The sequence below is a fragment of the Chlorocebus sabaeus genome, chromosome 27 (genome assembly GCF_047675955.1).
Source record: "Chlorocebus sabaeus isolate Y175 chromosome 27, mChlSab1.0.hap1, whole genome shotgun sequence".
Taxonomy (NCBI): domain Eukaryota; kingdom Metazoa; phylum Chordata; class Mammalia; order Primates; family Cercopithecidae; genus Chlorocebus; species Chlorocebus sabaeus.
Genome location: NC_132930.1, coordinates 8556574 through 8575828, shown reverse-complemented (window position 1 = coordinate 8575828; position 19255 = coordinate 8556574). Strand labels below are relative to the sequence as shown.

The 19255-nt window shown below is 43.0% G+C and overlaps 1 protein-coding gene across 2 annotated transcripts in view; it reads right to left on the bottom strand.

Moving 5' to 3' along the window:
* Positions 1-18952, bottom strand: part of BEND4 (BEN domain containing 4) — a 46580-nt gene extending 27628 nt beyond the window's left edge. For both annotated transcript variants that reach the window (XM_008017522.3, XM_038008587.2), the window contains exons 1-2: positions 18230-18952; positions 10007-10573 (exon numbers count right to left, since the gene is read on the bottom strand). In XM_008017522.3, coding sequence (XP_008015713.1) covers positions 10007-10573; positions 18230-18716 — 1054 coding nt within the window. In that variant the 5' untranslated portion in view covers positions 18717-18952. The remainder of the gene's footprint in view (positions 1-10006; positions 10574-18229) is intronic.
* Positions 18953-19255: the final 303 nt, after the last annotated feature.

Genomic DNA, 19255 nt, shown 5'->3' with positions numbered 1-19255 from the left:
GATTTACACAGGGAAGCTATGGAATCAAGTGGAATATTTTCTGGGGAAAAAAAGTTAATCTGGAAATGGAGATAGGTGCGTCCAGAAAAGTGGGAGTGAAATTTATGATCCTGACCCACAGCTACACCACGCTGCCTGCCTGGGAGGTGCAACAGCACTGAAAAGGAAATTGTGGAAAACCTGTCCTCATGTCCCTCTGTTCTGTTAACCTAAGGTTCTGTGGGGGACTGTGGAGTTTCCGAGTGAGGACTGGCCTTTATGGGTGGGGTGAGCGACCAGTGCTGCAGGTGCAGCTGTGTGGAGACCAGGCCACCACTCCACTCCCTTCCCCAAGGGAAGGGAGAGTGGGTCTTGACTCTCAGCAGCAAGAGGTCAGGGGATCCTCGAGGAGCTGGTGATGCCCCCAGAGGCTTTCACAGCCAACTCCCTCCTCGTGCAAATTAGGAATTTTTTATTTTATTATTTATTTATTGAGATGGAGTTTCAGTGTTGTAGCCCAGACTGCAGTGCAATGACACGATCTTGGCTCACTGCAAGTTCCGCCTCCCAGGTTCATGCCATTCTCCTGCCTCAACCTCCCAAGTAGCTGGGATTACAGGCGTCCGCCACCATGCCCGGCTAATTTTTTGTATTTTTAGTAGAGAGGGGGTTTTACCATGTTGATCAGGCTGGTCTGGAACTCCTTACCTCAGGTGATCCACCTGCCTCAGCCTCCCGAAGTGCTGGGATCACAGGTGAGCCACTGCGCCCAGCCTAAATTAGGAATTTTAAACAAGTCACTCTCACAGTGAAACTACTACTTCAGACCCGTCGGGCATGTTTTACTCATTCATTTGTCCATTCTGCAGGACAAAGTCTGACAAATCTATTAGGTGTAATGAGAACATAAATGAGGAACCAAAAACGAAACTTCTATTACAATGAAGAATGGCTATAAAGGTACCTAAAACATACCTACTACCTATCCCGATATTGATATTTATAATTTTCTTCTCCTCTATGTAACATAATTTCAAAATGCATCTTGGAGAATCCTGGAAACAGTAAAATACTTAAGAGGAATAAAGGAAATAAGGAAGGTCTTTTGTGTAAATAATACATGTAAAGCAAAAGGCACCCAATAAATACTGCCTGGTGTAAACTATTGTCATTTAAGATTGGTTGTCTATGAATTCTCTGAATTCTCCATAGAGGCCACTTACGTGATTCTGTTGACAGTGCCTTCTTGGCAGCTGTACTGTCTAAGCAGCAGTAGACAATTTTGTCTAAGCAAAGTAAAAATGGAGAGGAATGGGTTATAAATGTTCCACTGGGTATGTAGGATATCTCGATGGTGTCCCGCTCAAGAAAAGGAAAGCCCCCAGGGATGTTAAAGTCACACACACAGGGTCTTTCAGACATTCTACGATAACACTAGTAGACACCAATTAACTGACAAAAAGCCTTGGATATTAGTCCTAAAGGAACTCTTGGATACTATTATTTTTCAGTGTACTGACTCCTACACTTACTAACCATGTGATTCTGGGCAGGTTACTTAACCTCTCCCGGCCTCTATGATCTCACCTGTAAAACTGGGATAATGACCTACTGTATACAGTTATTGTGAGGATTAATTAAAATAATACATGTAAAGCAAAAGGCACCCAATAAATAGTGCCTAATGTAAGCTACTGTCATTTTAAGATTGGGAGTCTAGTGAATTCTTCATTGAGGCCACTTAATTGACTCTGTCGACTGTGCTGTCTTGTATGAGCAGCTGGTAAACGAGACTAGGGAAATGGTCTTCCTAAATAGTTTTCCTTGGGGAAAACCGCTCAGATTTTGGTTTTGCCCATCTTAAGGGTGCTTGGGTCTCTAGTTCCTAATTTTCATTGCATTAAAATCTTGATCAGAGTTTCTCTCTTCACCCTTCAAGCAATATTTAATCTATCTTGCTATACAGTTGTTTTCAAGGACTTAAAACATCTCAAAATACTCCACATACACTTTTATAGGGCAACTGAATTATTTACTGTCCTCTGACAACCGTGGCCATCTGTGTGTTTCATCGTCTTTACGTGCCCTATTCACATCATCTCTGTAAAGGATAAGCTCCTGAATTGTAAATATCTAGAAATAAACAATGAGCTGTAAGTATTAGCCTACAGATGCGCAGTTATATTTTTGTTCATGTCAGTATCCTCATTCCATTAATTCAATTCAATTAACATGTAGATGTTACAACATGCTTAACAGTGGGCTAGGAAAGAGGGGGCACAAAGATGACGTTGAGCCTCTGTCCTCAAGGACCTCCATGGCTTGTCTCTCTTCATATCAGGACATCAGGAGACACAGACACATATAGAGTAACAACTTCCTATGGTAACGATAACAGAATCTGCATGACGTGCTATGAAAAGTGATGAATTTTGCTTGGGAACTGCGGAGGCACTGGAGTCTGGGAGGGGAGCTCAGTGACTCTTGCAACAGCTCCAGTTATGCGATGAGCCTGGTTGACACTAGTGGAGAGAAAAGAGAGGGTGTTTAAGAGGTGGGACCCAGAAGAGTGGAGGCTGACTGGAAGTCAGAAGGAAAGATGAGCTCTGGATGGATCTGAGGTTCCCCACCTGGCCAACTAATTGAATGGTGACACCTTTGTAAGGTAAGAACACCACTTATCATAAGGAAAACAACGTATGATTTCTGGAGCACTAGGCACAGAATAATTTCCTCTTTTTCTTAAAGTTTCCATTTATTGAGTGCTTACTGAAGACTAGTAGGCACCCAACCATGACTTCATTGCATTTGGTACTTTCAACATCCCTACAGTATTATTAACCTCACTTTACAGAAAGGGAAACTGAGGTTTGGCATGATTAAAGCAATTTGCCAAAACAATCACAGATACCAAGTAGCAGGAGAGGAGATTCAAACACGGCTTTGACTCCGAATCCATTCTCTTTACCTCCTGTTGCTCTGTCTCCCTCAGTGTCACTGATAGCTGTAACCAAGAGCCATGATGACGTTCACCAAATTCTCAGGGAAATAACTCAATTCTTTATTCCTCTGTTCCTATCATTCGCCCTGATACTCAGAATGTACTAAGTTCTTTTCATCTACCTCAGAGCCTCCACTTTACATATGATCCGTGAGTTTCTCAGGATCAGAAATCGACCTGAGCATTTTCCCTCCCACAGGCCCTTGTGGGTATATTCAAGTTTGGAGGGTGGTGAGGGCACCGGAGAATACTAGCACACGTCTACACTGCATCTACTCTGGGGTGTTCTGTTCTTGCCAAATTCCTGTTATCCAAAAACTGACATGACTGATCACTTTAAAACTTTCTTAATTAGAGAATGACAACAGTGGACTAACATGATCAGAACTGCAGAATCCAAGGTTAGTTCTCTAGTTTGTAGCCTCTGGAGTTGGTACAGTGGATCCTGATGAGGATTCACGGATTCGGTATGTGCAAATGTGCTTTACTTGCCAAAATGTATTTGTAACCCCCAAATCAGACCTTGTGGTGCTTTTGTAGTGACTCACAGGCATGTGCAGAGTACTGAAAACCTGATATGCACACATTCCCAGCTGAAGTGGAACAAGGCAATGTTCTGCCTTCTTGTTTCAGCTCTCATCACTGTAAACAAGTGTCCTCACCATGGTCTATTATTTAGTGCTACAGTTTTTGTATTTTTGTGACTTTTGTTGGTGATCTCACTGTTTCAAATGGCCCTAATTGTAGCACTGAAGTGCTGTCTACTGCTCCTAAGCACAAGAAGACTGTGATGCGTCTTACAGAGAAAACAAGCATGTTAGATACACCTCATTCAGGCATGAACTATAGTGCCGTTACTCAACCAGCGATAATTATTAAATAAGGTCTCTTTAAATAAACACGCACATAAAACACAGTTATATACTGATCAGCTGATGAAACTGTTGTGAACAGAGGCTCTTAAGAACCTAGCTCTGTATTTCCCCTAGGAGGAACGTTTTAATATTCTCAATGTGGTGCTCACAGTGACTTTATAGAACACAACGATGGTGAATAATGAGAATCAGCTGTTTTGAGGGTGGCGCGGGTAACAAACTAGATCTGGAGTCAGAGGCTTGGATTGTAATCCTAGGTTTCCAACTGAGCTCACTGTCCAACCTCTTTGTCTGTAAAATAGGAATGATACTAATATTTGCTGTGGCCCCACGGAGTTATGAGGATAAAATGAGATAATTTAAAAAAGCACTTTTCAGAAAGTTGAGGGTGCTACAAAAACATTAACAATGCTCTTCAACTAAGGGTGTGGGAAAACTGGATTTCTACATGCAAAAGAATGAAATTAGATCCTTGCCTTATAGTATACACAAAAATAAACTCAAAATGGATAAAAGACCCAAATACAAGACCAGAAACTATAAAAGTCCTGGAAGACAAAGAACACAGGGAGAATGCTCTGGACACTGGCCTTGGAAATAATTTTTTAGGTACCATAAAAGCTCAGGCCACAAAAGCAAGAATAAATAACCCAATGTAACAAATCTGTACTGTACTTGAGATTAAGGATATTGAGTAGATTTTAGCAGCTCTTACTACATAGAACAACAACAAAATTTTCAGGCCACAAAAGCAAAAATTTTAAAAATAGAACTGCATCACACTAAAAAGTTTCTGCATAGCAATCAACAAAATGAAACAGCAATCTATGGTCTGAAAAAAAAAATTTTGCAGACCATGGGATTAATATCTAAAATATATAAAGAACTCATACCCTTCCACAGTAGAAAAACAAATAACCCAATTACAAAATGGGCAAAATACCTGAATAGCTACTTCTCCAAAGAATATCAACACATATATAAAAATATACTCAATATCATTAATCACCAGGGAAATACAAATCAAAACCACTATGAGACACCACCTGACACCAGTTAGGATGGCTGTTAGCAAAAGGTCAAAAGATAACAAGTGTTGGTGAGTGTATGGGAGAAAGGGAACCCTTGTACACCATTGGTGGGAATGTGGAATGGTATAGACATGGAAAACAGTATTGGAATTTTCCTAGAAAATTAAAAATATGACCCAGCAAACCTTCTCCTGGACATATGCCCAAAAGAAGTGAAATCAACATCTTGTAAAGACGTCTGCACTCCCACGTTCATTGCAGCATTATTCCCAATAGCCAAGACATGGAAACAACCTAAGTGTCTGTCAACAGACAAGTGGATGAAGAAACTGTGGTGTATTATTGGATAGAATATTACTCTGACCTAAAAAAGAACAAGATTTTGCCACTGCCACAACATGGGTGAGTCTGGAGGGCATTATGTTAAGCCAGACCCAGAAAGAAAAATATTGTAAGATCTCACCTACATGTGGAACCTAAAATAAAGAAAAATTCAAATACACAGAGCTAGAAAACAAAACAGTAGCTACAAGGGGTGGGGAGTTGGAGTGGAAATGGGGGGATATAGCTCAGACGTTACGAAGTAGCACATATGTAGGATGAATAGGTCTAGAGATCCAACACAACATGAGGAGTACACAGGTGACAGATTTGTACCGTACTTGAGAGTAAGGCTACTGAGTAGATTTTAGCAGCTCTTACTACAAGAACAGCAAAATGGGTAACTACGTGAGATGACAGATACAGCTTCACTACAGTAACTTTTAACTATCTATATATCCTATAACTTCATTTTGTATACTTTAACTTTACAAAACCAAGTTTAATGAAAATATCAACAATAAACAGATCCTTCCTATATTTGGCACACAGAAAATTTCAAGGTATTCTTAATGTGTTATAATTATTTTACTTTGGACTTTTCTTAGCAAAAATTACCACATTTTATGATTCTAAGACCCAGTTTTTCATATTTAAAATCTATGGACTTTGTGTTCAAAGGTAATTAAAATGTACAATTATGATTTCTTCTTTCTTAGTGGAGCATAAAGATTGGTGTAGCTTACATCTACTGACATCTTAGATTAGATGAAATATGGTTATTTTATATTTGTCCTCCTTTATGAGTTCTCCTTAGTGTTGACTAAGCTTCCTAAGCAAATGTGACTACTCTAAACTGACACTCTCTCCAATGAGAAGTTCCATGCACCATTTTCCTTCTTTTAAAAACCTCTCATCCCTTCATGCTCCTGATTCAAAAGTCTTCTCCTTTTGTGGCTTTTTTCTTTTAACATAATTTCACTTCCTTTTCAAAAAATTTTACTTCAAAACACTTTCTAATTTTCTAGTGTGGTGATCCAATACAGAAGAAAATGTGCTAATGCTATATGATTGGGATAAAATTTGAATTCCCTACACCTGCAACTGACTCTGAAAAGTTAAGAGAGAATTTTCCAGAAGCCCCTGCCTTGTATGTAGCTGATCATCAAAAGACTGTGATGGATATTTTACAAATAATACCGTAACACTGCCCCTCTCAGAGTAGTGCCAGAAATAGTGCCTGCCCACAACTTCTTTGTTTTGGTATGGCTTCTCACCTTTTCCCTTGAGAGATGCCCAAGTGAAATCATTTTTTCTTGTAGACTGATAGGCTTGTTTATTTTTAACTCTCATTTCAAGAACTGCTCCCAGGTAAAAAGGCTTTATTTCAGAAAAAAAAAAAAATCCTCAACAGCACTCCTCCGGAAAGGCAGAGAAACGACCGAGGAACACTGCCTGGGCTCTGACCTGCAGCAGCTGACCTATCTCCTTTCCAACCTTATTTTCTGTGCTACCTGCTGAGCGTTGCCTTCTCCTTTGTATTCATCCATCCTGCTTGGCTGTAAAAAAGTGATTCCCACAACTCAGGTAGATTCTACTAGAAGAAAGCCCCAGGTCCTTCCACAGAAATGTATTGGCCTCTAGAACGATGGGGTCCTGGTGAGACCACTGCTTAGGGAAAATCCATCCCAAATTATGTAGGAGAGTTACTGTAGGACAAAACATTTTTATTCTGTGCAAAACCAGTGTACCACATAGCACACTTTTCTTCAAATGATAACAGATACCCCTCTACCCAAAATGCACAGCTAATCAAGTAAAAAGTGGATTCCTGGGTGTCACTCACAGGCTGGTTTATTGTTTAGGTAAAAATGGGCATTGAGAGGTAAGGGCAAGAGGGCAGCGGCTTCTCCCTTTGATCAAGTTTTCATCTCCAAGTGACATTTTAACCTGTTTTCCAATATTAAGTGGTCCCTAGGTCACAAATACATGATAAGTAATCATAAAAAAAAGAATATTTTCTTCATTGTATACTACTTTTACTATGCATAATTAATAAACTGGCTTTTCATCCACATTGTTGGATGTATTACTTAACGTAAACACAGTTATCCATGTGAAATGGTTGCTGGTTCAAGTTCGGGGAGGGGGCTGTCAACAGGGTTGAATGTTTACAGTAATAGGACTGATCATTAGCCTAATTTCAACCAGTGTCAATTCAATGTTTGATCATCAAGAAGCCTCAAGAAATGGCAGCATTTCCATCTTTCTGGGAAGTACAAAACACAATGATTAGTGGCAAGCCAACACTGAGTGAACCCCTACCACAAAGCACCTGACCTGCTATGGGTTCAGTAAGTGAGCGTGGAACTGAACCCCAAGTTTGCTTAGGACACATCAAGGACATACAGCTTGCCAAATATTTAGGATCAGGAATTAGACAATACTACTTGGGACATTTGTGTCACCTGTCCTTGCACTCTGAAACTCTTTCCCAAGATGAGATCAAGGAGTGCCACTAAGCACTTCAAAAGCGAGGAAGGCTCCTTTGGTTATAGTTCTGAGTGGCCGACAAAAGTCACCGTAGCTGGACGACCTCTAGGACACGATTTTCTGCCCCAGTTAAAGAGGGGCAGTGGGGCTGACAAGAAAAATACCCGTGAGATAAACCCAGAGTGAACTAAGCATGGGTTACATAGCTGTGGATTTGTAAAATCCCACAGTGTGCTAGCTGCAACCATGTCTCGGACTTGGGGAAACCAGGAGTGATCTGGTTCCATTACATTCTTCTGGGTTCTACCCAGTGTCCCTCTTGTAGTTGGTGCCTGCCTGGCGTGGGAAAACACTACGCGTCTGCATCTAACTCCAGGGCTCCAATGCAAAAGGAGAAAATGGATTTGCTGCACCTCTTACTTCCCCACCTCCACAAGACAACTGCACTTAATCTAATTCCAAAATGTTCTGAACCAAACCTCAGCTCTATTTGGAGAATTATTTTAAATGATAAGCCTTCTTTTTGCTTCCTTTGTCTACTAATAAACAAGTGGGTAGCTTTCTTTAACATTTCCTTCTTTCTAGATCAGCTGCCAAATTGAGTGATACAAAGATACTGTATCAGGAAAATAATATAGCTTATATTGGCCAGGTGCAGTGACTTGCGCCAGTAGTCCCAGGACTTTGGGGGGCCAAGGCCGGCGGATCACCTGAAGTCAGGAGTTCGAGACCAGCCGAGCCAACATGGTAAAACCCCGTCTCTACTAAAAATACAAAAAAAAAAAAAAAAGAAAGAAAAAAAGTAGCCAGGCATGGTGGTGCGTGCCTATAGTCCTAGCTACTCATGAGGCTGAGGCAGGAGAATCGCTCGAACTCAGGCAGCAGAGGCTGCAGTGAACCAAGATCGCACCACTGCACTCCAGCCTGTGCCACAGAGCGAGACTCCGTCTCAATTAAAAAAAAAAAAAAAAGAATATAACTTATATTTATACATATGCATCGGCATTAAAATTTTAAAATTTTCTATGTATGATTTATTTTGAACCCCAATATATTAGAATAGTAGTACATGTACGCAATTAACCAATAAATGTGTAGATTGGTGGGCACAAGCTTCAACACTTAGCAACGACTGCACAATTTAAAAGGTTTGAAGAGATTGTTCTTGTTAATGATCTTGTCTTCTGTAAGCCACAGACATACAGGAATGAATTCAAAGATAAAAGTAAAATCAGGGCCGGCACGGTGGCTCACTCCTGTAGTCCGAGCACTTTGGAAGGCCGAGGTGGGTGGATCACCTGAGGTCAGGAGTTTAAGACCAGCCTGGCCAACATGGTGAAACCCCATCTGTACTAAAAAATACATATGTATATATATAAACTAGCCAGGCGTGGTGGTGGGCGCCTGTAACCTCAGCTACTCAGGAGACTGAGGCACGAAAATCGTTTGAACCCAGGAGACGGAGGTTGCAGTGAGCCGACACGGTGCCGCTGTACTCCAGTCTCGGTAACACAGTGAGACTCCCTCTCAAAAAATAAAAAAGACTTTGCAACCCAGAGAGAATGTCTTGCCAGAAAGATGATTTTACTACTCTGAAAATCTAGTGTCTCTAAGAGGCAGGAAATGCCTCATATTTAGCCAAGGCCAGCCACAAATAGTTTGGGGCCGGTTGAATTACTGGTCTATCTTTGACCTATTAGTTTCACAGTTTCTTAATAACAGTAAAGGACAGTGTACATGCTAAAGAGATTATGCTTGTTGAAACTTAAAAGAAAAGGCAGGGAAAGTTAATGAAATAGAAAAAACCATTTCATTTGTTCAGTGCTATTTGAGTTCTGCCTCTCAAAGTATTTCATTTTAATTTCTATCACTGACTAACAAAATGCATAGGATCAAAGTTTTTAAAAATTCAAAACCCATTTTGAAGGAACAGGACCATTTTTTAAGAAAATAGGCTTATAGCACCTGACCTATTTCATTGTCAAAGCAGCACATCTAGAAATTATTTTTATATTGATAGAGACACCTTTCAATAGGACTATGGTGTTCTATACACAAGAACACGGTAGCTGGAAGTAAACAGGCTAGTGGCTCATCCTACAATTTCTGTTTGGCACTGGATGGGCTAACAAGCCCATGAGCATGTCTGTTTTTTCCAACTTTTCTACATCACTGGCCAAAAAACAAAAAAAGCCCACACATACATAACACATACACATACATGAGTACAGAAATACAGACAGACAGATGAGACAAGTGAAAGAAAGAAGGGTTGCAGTTGTCTTGCAAGGAATATGGCAGGATACCTGGGATGCTCTCTAATTTCCTTCTGAGCTCTTCGTTTTCTTGTTGCAGTGAAATAACCTCCTGCTCCAGCTCCTGGCATCGAGGACAATAGCCTTCCTCTTCCTCCTCCTCCTCCTCTTCTGGCAGTGTAGATGAAGATGGGTGGCCATGGGATTCGGACGTTGCTGGGGAAGTCCAGCCACCTAATGTATGCACAGGAGAGGTTGACAGAGGATCCACATCGGCCAGGTGGCCATATTCACTGGCTGACGAGGGGTTTGGAGTCGGAAAGCTCCCCGAGAGCAGGTAATTTTGTAGAGAATCAGTGAAAACCCTCAAAAAGGCAGAAGTTTGTTGTTTCCTTTGCATGTATTGCATCTCTATGTCTACATTGTCTGAGGTCTGACTGTGGACCCCTTTCCCAATGTGACAGTGCTCCTGTCTTTCGTTGTAACTTGAGCCTTCCTGCTTTACGCAAGAAATCATGGACTGAGAATGGTTGGAGTCCAGGAGTTTTCCTCCACAATTTAAGAGGCTAAGAACTCGACTGCACTGTTGGGCAAAGGCATCCAAGATCATTCGACTCTCTGCAACAAATGAGAAGACACATCAGTGACCAACAGCCAACAGCAAAATATAAATAAAGTCCTCAATTTTGAGCTCAACATTCAAACATGTTAAAAATATGTATTTCTACTCTCTGTCATAAGCCAAGACGACACAGTAAATCCACTATGAATAGAATGCATAGCTTCCTGTTGTTCTGCGACTGCGGGATGCTAGATGAGTCACACCCAGTCTCTTGCTCTAGGAAACGGCTGGACTGTGACTTTGGGCACCATATAGAGATTTTCCTCTCTGTGGCATTAACTGGCTGCACAGGTCTGAACTCACACCTTTGGTTTCATTAATATCCTTACTCTAACGAATTGAGTCAGCCACTGCAGACTCAATTCCTCATTGATAGGAGGGCTTAAAGCAATCATTACTTCTATTTCTGGAGTGCCCTCATGCCCTTGCGATTAATCAGCTGATACAATCCCTGCCGAGAGTACATAGCTCCCAGATGCAAACTGGAAAAGAAAGATAAGTCTTTTTGAAGAGCTCACTAGAAATCTAAGGTAAAGCAAAGAGTGGGCCTATGGGCACAGGATGAACACAAAACTGTATGTGTCTTCTAACATCTGTGTTCACTATTCCTTCTTTTCACTTATTTGCTAACTTGGATTTCTCGTCAAGGCCAATGTTTAGGCTAACCTGATCATTTGAAAATCAGTAGTATCACTTCTTAGAACCTCTTCCGGTAGACTGCCAAATATTCTAAAATGGCACAAGGCACGGGTGCCTCTTAGCCCATGTACATGAATTCTAAAGCATATTGTCAACCATTGAAAGCAAAAAGCAAACAAAAGCAATCAACTCACTGCAAAAACAAAAGGGGAAAAAACCCAAATTGTGAAAATGTAATTTAATGATATCGAACGGTCTTGAAAATTTACCCTAAATATAAATGTCACGAGGTAGATTCACTTCTTTCCTGATTGCCATGTAGAATGGGCTACTATAAATACAGAGAGGGGCACTTTTCAGAGCTGACACAGAAGCATGAGGATGTCTCTTATTTCCTCTCCCCTTTCCCAGAATAATGGCAACAAACAAAATATTCGAGATTTTAGATGCCTATAACTATTGTTTAAGATAAAAATGCAACTAGCACTAGCTCTCCCTGAAAATGTTGACTAGCTGTATTTTTTTTGGAAGGAAAAAAAAACTTTCAGAATAAAAAATGGTGAGATGTTCAAGGGCTGCTATAGGAATAATGAGCTAGAACAGCTTCAATAAGAAATCCCCTAGAACACAACTAGGATGTAAGACCAAGGAAACCACACTTTAGGAGAACTCCATGCAGTGCTCAACATTCCACTGTGTTCTTTTTTCTTGCTATTCTTTCATGAAATAACTAAGCTAATCAGAGGAGAGGGGTCCAAGTGCTCTTTTCCAACTTTTTAATAAGAATATATACGTAAAGCAGCTGGGTATGGTGGCTCACACCTGTAATCTCAGCACTTTGGGAGGCCAACGTGGGCGGATCACGAGGTGGGAGATGAAGACCATCCTAGCCAACACGGTGAAACCCTGTCTCTACTAAAAATACAGAAATTAGCTGGGCATGGTGGCGCATGCCTGTAGTCCCAGCTACTCAGGAGGCTGAGGCAGGAGAATCACTTGAACCCAGGAGGCAGAGGTTGCAGTGAGCCGAGATGGTGCCACTGCACTCCAGCCTGGAGACAGAGTGAGACTCCATCTCAGAAAAAAAAAAAAAAAAAAAAGAATATATATGTAAAGCCCATATAGCACAGTGTTTGGCACATGGGAAGCATCCCTTACATCTCCCAAATTCTGAATCCCGCTGAAAAACTGCAAGTCAGAATAGAGGCCTGATCTCTTCTACTCAGTAGAGGATCAGAGGATCATAAACTGCACTGGAGTGTGAGAGGCCAGCACAACGCCTTGAGAAATAGTTACTGAACACATAGCAGGTACTCTTGCACATACATAGAGCATCTCAGTTTATAGCATTATCAGATTTACTTGACTGGGGCAGGGGTAGCAAGTCCACCCTAGGCTGGTTGAGAGTCCATAGGACTATTTTCTTCTTAAGATAGTACTTTCTTATTCTTAGGAATTCCCATTCTAGACCCTCAGACCTTGGCAGCAGAACCGCCACCTGACCCTCCTTCTCCAGCCAATCCTGTCCCCATGGCCAAGTACCCCAAGATCCAGGAATTCCCCACTCAAACTGCTTTAAGGATCTATGCTGCCATCTTCTCTTTAGCCATCAATCCAAAGACAGTGATCATGGTGTCAGACCCTGGAAGTGTGAACTGGGACCTCCATATATGTGTATATGAGGTCCCTCCTGGTGGAAGATAAAGCTGGGAGTAGGGAGAGAAAGACATGGGTTGGCTGTAAATTCCAAACCTGGTTACCATGAAGGTGTATTTGTCAAGGTAGGTGGACGGAACATATTTTGTTACACAATTTGTTAGCTTGATTTATACTTTGTAACTATCTGATACATGCTCTGTGACGCACCAGATGGTGCTCTTAATCTGGTGTCTCACAAAAATATTTGGGTGCCATTTATTTACAATGGCCAAAACCAAATAATAAGAAAGCCAACAGTTGAACTATACAAGTAAGAGGTTTAAGATGTTACACTCATTTTTTTACTTCCTGGTTTCTGTTCTTTTATTAGTAAAATCAAAGGATGATATTGATTAGGAATTTTCAATTCCAGCACAACAGCAGTTTTCATTCATTTTAATCCTATAATCCCATTCTAGACCTGAAGTTGCATTTACTGTTTGCATTTTAATCAGCATGGTCCAACATAACCTTGATGAAAGGGACAAAATATGAAAGTCTAACACAGAATTGCCTGGTAAGAACTGCTTAAATGTATTTGTTCGGTGTCCTACAATACACTGAGTAGTTTTAATCATATTGATAAATCACATTAGAGCATAGATTTTAAGGGAAAAAAATCTGACTTAGGGACAAGCGTGATTTGTTTTCTTAATTGAAGGATAAACTTGTAACATGCTGAGAAAAAATCATTATGTGATATACTACATTATGAAGATAATCTATTAAAGTGCACTCAGAATATGAGAGAATAGCTACAATCATAAAGTAGTTCTTGCCTGCAGTTTTTTAAATGCTTCAATCTGAATTTGCTTTCAGAAATGATATGTACAAAAAGGGCTACTGTCACACTTAAAGTTGAATTTTTTCCCTTCTCAATACCTTGAATTATTTGAATATTATTTTAACATTGATACATGGAAGAGTGTGATGAAAAATACTACCATTACATTTGATGGAAAATAGCAAATCTTTCCACCTAATACACATTGCATGCAGCAATAGTTTAGCTTTCTAGACAGAATATAATTACAAATGCAAGTACTGTGTGATGCCCATTATCATTAAGAAATGGACAAAAGTTCTGTTTTCATACGAACACAATTGAATGGCTACTGATCTATGATTCTCAACTGAGCAAACTGTGAACATGTATCATGATTTTAACTTTTTTTTTTTTTTTTAGTCATAGAATGCTCCACTCAAGTGATGGCAGGGAAAGAGAAAATCAACAGTTTACAGAAGGACTACTTTATCCCTAACTTCCCTAAAATTAAACGCCATAAAATGTTAACAAATCACAATCACAAAGCCCTCCAAAATGCCCACTTCTAATTTATTTTTCTTTATTGTGCAGCCTATTGGGAGATAATATCATGCTGCAAATTGTGCCTTGTCTGATTCCAAAATCTGAACCCATGATTATTTTTTTAATTAAAAAATTCATTTCGAGAAATTCGCCTGAATTTAAGTTGTTTAATCCATCCTAAATCTGATAAGTGAGTAAGAAGAGGGATGGGAAGTAGGCAATCAAATACAGTCTCCCTACTTTACCGCCCTTCTTTGTAAGTAAAGCCTTGAATGGAATTTGCCCATCTCAGCAGATCCCCAAGAGAATTCTGTTTCTATGAAGGAGATCACAGTAGTCAAGATTAGTGGTAACCTTTTGATTTTAGCCCAGCGAAGGGTGAAATATATTAATATTAAAAATGCAGAAGCAGAAATTTTTTTTAGTGACCTACTATCATGTATTCATATATCTACCCAAGGATTTCTCACTAGTTCAAAATAGATGATTTCCTTAAAACATTAATTTAACTTCTTTTTAAGAGACGACTTCATGGCATAGAAAATAGAACTTAGAAAATGAAAGCATCTTTGGAAGCACCACCCTTGTCTTAAATCAATGAACTATGTCTTTTTAAAAAAATGGCATCCAATTTTTTTTTCATAATGGCAAACATCAACACAGCAAAGTAGGATGCAATTTTTCTAAATAAATAAATCAATGATGTGTCAAAAATTAACAGATGAGTTAATATACTCGGTGCTATCAAAACCAGATGGTGCTTCCTAATATTCATCCTGCTCAGTCAATCCCTGAATATTTTCTGGACCATCGGTATATAAAATAGGATGCTGCTATTTGTGATGGCAAACAAAAGCAATCATGCCTGCCAAGCACATACTATAACAGGCAGCATTTCAGCTCTGCTAGACAGAAAGTAATTAGAATGCTTTTAATGTCCAAAAGAATGATGCTGATAGGCTGCCACAGATGTGTAGATTTATGAATATTTATATGGTGGTTTATAGCTGACACTTTTATCAGTTGAAGAAGATAAAATATCTGCCTGACTCAAAAGCTTGACAGTCAGGTTAATAAAATCTCATTAAAGAGAATGACCTATGCAATTATATAGGATTTATTGTAATTCATTTTTGATTGTACTCTGCTTAAAGATGCAATTTCCCATTTCCTGATGCCAAATTTAGGCTGCATATCAAGATCTACGTGGGTTTTAACTCTAAGCCTCCCACAGAGGAAAACTATGCTTTTAAAACCATGGTGTATTACCCCTTTTAAGGAAAATTATACTCTTCATGAGATTTTATAAGAACGTTGAAAAAAAATCTGTTTTTAATCACATATTTCTCTTCTCAGTTATGGCCCTTAATGGCAACTAAGATTCACTTCAACCCTTTCATCTTTTCACTGTATTTACTCAGGACACTCAGTTATGTCTCTTCTTCTGTCCTTGACTCATTTCATCACATGAATGTTTTGGCTATTTTCAGTTTACCAGGTAGCCTCAGACACTGCAATTACACTTTTGCAAAGGTGCAACAGGCAAAGCACCACACCCATCCCCCACCCCATCCTGTATGCTTAAATGGCCATGGGTCTGTGCACACAAGCTCATTGGTTCAAAGTGGAACGACTAATTTCTAAAAGAACCAATCAGCTCTTCAAGTGGTTGTGCCCCTGATGACCACTCACAACACTGTGCCTGTTAAGAGATGGCTTTGTCCATCAGTGATTAACATTATGACCACAATTCATGATGTCTAATTCTATGGCTTTTTTCCCCCCAGACTATTTTCCTCACTGCATGGAAGAAACCTACCATCCAATTCCCATCTTTCCAACAAGCACGAGGCATCCAGCCCTTGGTGCTATCAAGCTCACCCCTCTAGATGACCTCCCTTAAAAACAACAAAAGCAGCCGTGAGAATAAAAGGAAATACAGAGAAGTCTGAAAGGCATAAAAAAAACCCCTCTTCACTCCTTTAGATTTAGTGATGTTATAATTTCCATCTGGGAACAGAGACAAAATAAACTAAACAGGACATTAGAGGGAATACTGAAAGAGAACATTGAGAACAAGGTGAGAAAAGGGAGGAAAAAAAATAAAACACTCCACATGAATGAAGGACAGCAAGGAAACTGCCAGGGTAGAAGTGACCAAGGAAAGAACAGCAAGTGACTGGTGCAGAAAAAAAGCAGCAATACAGGAAATATATTGCCAGCTAAAACTATGGATGAAAATGGAAATGAGACGGGGGTAAATTTACAGTGTATAACAGGAAGTAAAATATGGAAAGAGTCAGCAAAGGCTGGAAAGAGAAAGCAAGAGGAGATGAAAGACTGACCTGGGCAGATAATGAGGGGAAAACCTCAATGAAAATGATGGAACTGAGGCTATGCAAAAGAGTAATAGCAAAACACAGAAAATGGGAAAAGGACTCAAATGGCTGGAAAACAACATAAAAATACAGGATGGTAAAGCTAAGTCTAGAAATAAACATACGCCTGAACAAGAAATAGTTTAGGAGAAAATAAGATCCCAAACCAGAAAGAAAACGAACCTCCTTAAGAAAGGGGGAAAAAAGAAGAAAAGTAAGGAGGAAAATCAAGTAAGCCAACTGCCTAACGAAGAATATAAAAACACAATGGAATACTGGGGCAAGAGCAACTGAAAAAAATATACCCCACAAACAATAAGGAAGCCCACCTAAGAATCCCACTGAAAGCAATCAACCATCTTCATATCAGTAAGAGATGTGACAGATCAAGTCTTCACTATAACCTGTAATTAGGTTTTCTTTTTCAAAACCAATCCTTCATGTGTCAAAATATTGACAAACAACAGATTTATTAGTGGAGGCATCTATAACTCATTTAGACACAACACTCTATTTCCCACAGGGGAAAAAAAAAGAGTCTCATATTCACTGACATGCAGGATTTGGGGGGCTCCGAAGTGTCATAAAAGGCCTTGGCAGGAACTTTTAGTTCTAATGAGCGGATAAACGTGGCTGCACCCACTGGGAGCTGGTGGAGAGGTCCCTTGGGCTCAGGCCTCAGGCTGTGGCCTCGAAACCAGCCCATCTCGCTCTCTACAGGCAGGCAGTGGGCTGCTTTGCCCCGGCAGCGCCCGCGGACTCGGGATAAAGGAGAGGAGTCGCGGACCCCAGGGTGGGTGCTCCCCACGAGGCGTTTCTGTAGGGCTTGGGCGAGATGCTCCGGAGGGGCAGGGCCGCGCGGTGGGCAGGGACCAGGGGATGGCGGGGACGACAACGTGGGCGGTGGGAGCAGAGTGTCTGCGGCTCCCGGGCAGGGAGGAGGGACGGGATGGTTCCCCGCGCCTCGCGAAGTCCACGGCGTGGCAGACGCGGGGCCCCGAGTCTCACAACCAGAAGGTGGGAGGGGAAAGGGACAGAGCAAGACAGAGAGCACCCGAGAAACACAGGCGCACATAAAAAGACATAAGGAAAAACGCAGCTAAGAGCCAACCAGCGTGGACTGCGATAGTGTGAGAGTGCATCAAAGAGGTGGCGAAGAAAGCACCAGAAGGCAAAGGAGAAGTGGAGAAAAGAAAGAAATGGAGTAAGGAGGAGAAAGGGAAGAAGCGGACGGAAAAAGTGAAGCAGTACTAGAGCGTCCCAGCGAGGCGGCCCGAGAAGCTCTAGCTTTTCCCGTAGCGGCCGCCGCTATCCCCCTGGGGCGTCTGGCCCCACTCCGGCCCACGCCCAAGCGATCCCGGCCGCCGACCGCCACAGCCGTGCTTCCCGGTGCCGCATCCAAGCCGCGGAGCCACCTGTTAAGCGCGCGCCGTCGGAAGCCCAGCCGTGGCGGCGCTGGAGAATCTTCACGAAGTTTCCGGGCGCGCGGGGAGGCCTCAGGGTGCGCCCCGACGTCCCGACTCGGCCCAACACGGAAGAGTGTCGGCGGGTCCCCGCTTCTCCTTCCCGGGTCCCCTCCCGCTGCCCCCGGCCGTGGCGGGAAGGAAAGTTGTGCCGAGAGTTGGTACCTGCGCTGAGCTCCAGGCTGGCGCCGTCGCTACCCGTGCCGCCGGTGCCTGCGGCCGCCGCCGCGCCTGGGCCATACCTGACGACGGCGGCGAACGAGGACGACGACGAGGCGGCGGGGGACGCGGGCGGCGGCTGCGCCGGAGTCCTCAGGTGGCCCTGGGATGTGGCGGGCGTGCAGGACGGCGACGACGACGAAGCGGCGGCGGCGGCCCGGCCGGGCCCGGGGGGGTAGGAGCTCTGCGCCTGGAACTGCTGCGGCGGCGGCTCGCTGCTGCTGATGGAGACGGCGGCGTGCGGCGCGAAGGGCGGCGGGGGCGGCGGGGGCGCCCGCACGTGCGGCAGCTCCACCAGGGTGGGTCGCTCGTAGCGCTTGGCCAGCGCCGGTCTCTTGCTGGGGAACGTCTTGAGGACGCTGTAGGGGCTGCGCTGCTTGTAGATTTTGGGGACGCTGGGCCCCTCCTCTGCAGGCTGCATCTCCTCCTCCATCCGGCGCCTCGGGGCCGGTCCCCCGGAGCACGTCCCCTCCCCGCCGAGCGCCGGGCTCCGAGGGTGCCTCCGCCGCCTGCCCGCCGGCTCTGCCCTGGTGCGCGCGTGTGGGAGGGTGTATGTTTGTGCCGTGGCCGCCGCCGCCGCCGCCGCCTGTCGCTGAGGCTGGCATCGCCGAGCCCCCGCGCGGGGGGCTGCCGCCCGAGCTCCTGATTGACAGGCCGCCTCGCCAATGCCTGGAGGGAGAAAGGAGGTAAAGAGCAAGTGTTTAGGGTAATATCTGCTAATGATAATGGGGGCGGGGCGGGGCCTGGCGCCGCAGCCGCCCGCGGGGTCTGCCTGCCGGCTCCGCGCCTCCGACGGGGAGGGGGGGAAGGGGGAAAGCGAGGACCTGGAGGGCTCCCGGGAACTGCTGAAGAAGGTGGGGATCCTGGATCTGGCTACGGCGAGACTTTAGAGACCCAGATGTGGACTCGAGGCTTCTGCGGTTGCGGGCGGGGTCCGGCTTCCTAAATGAGCTCCTGGCGCCCCCTGCATGA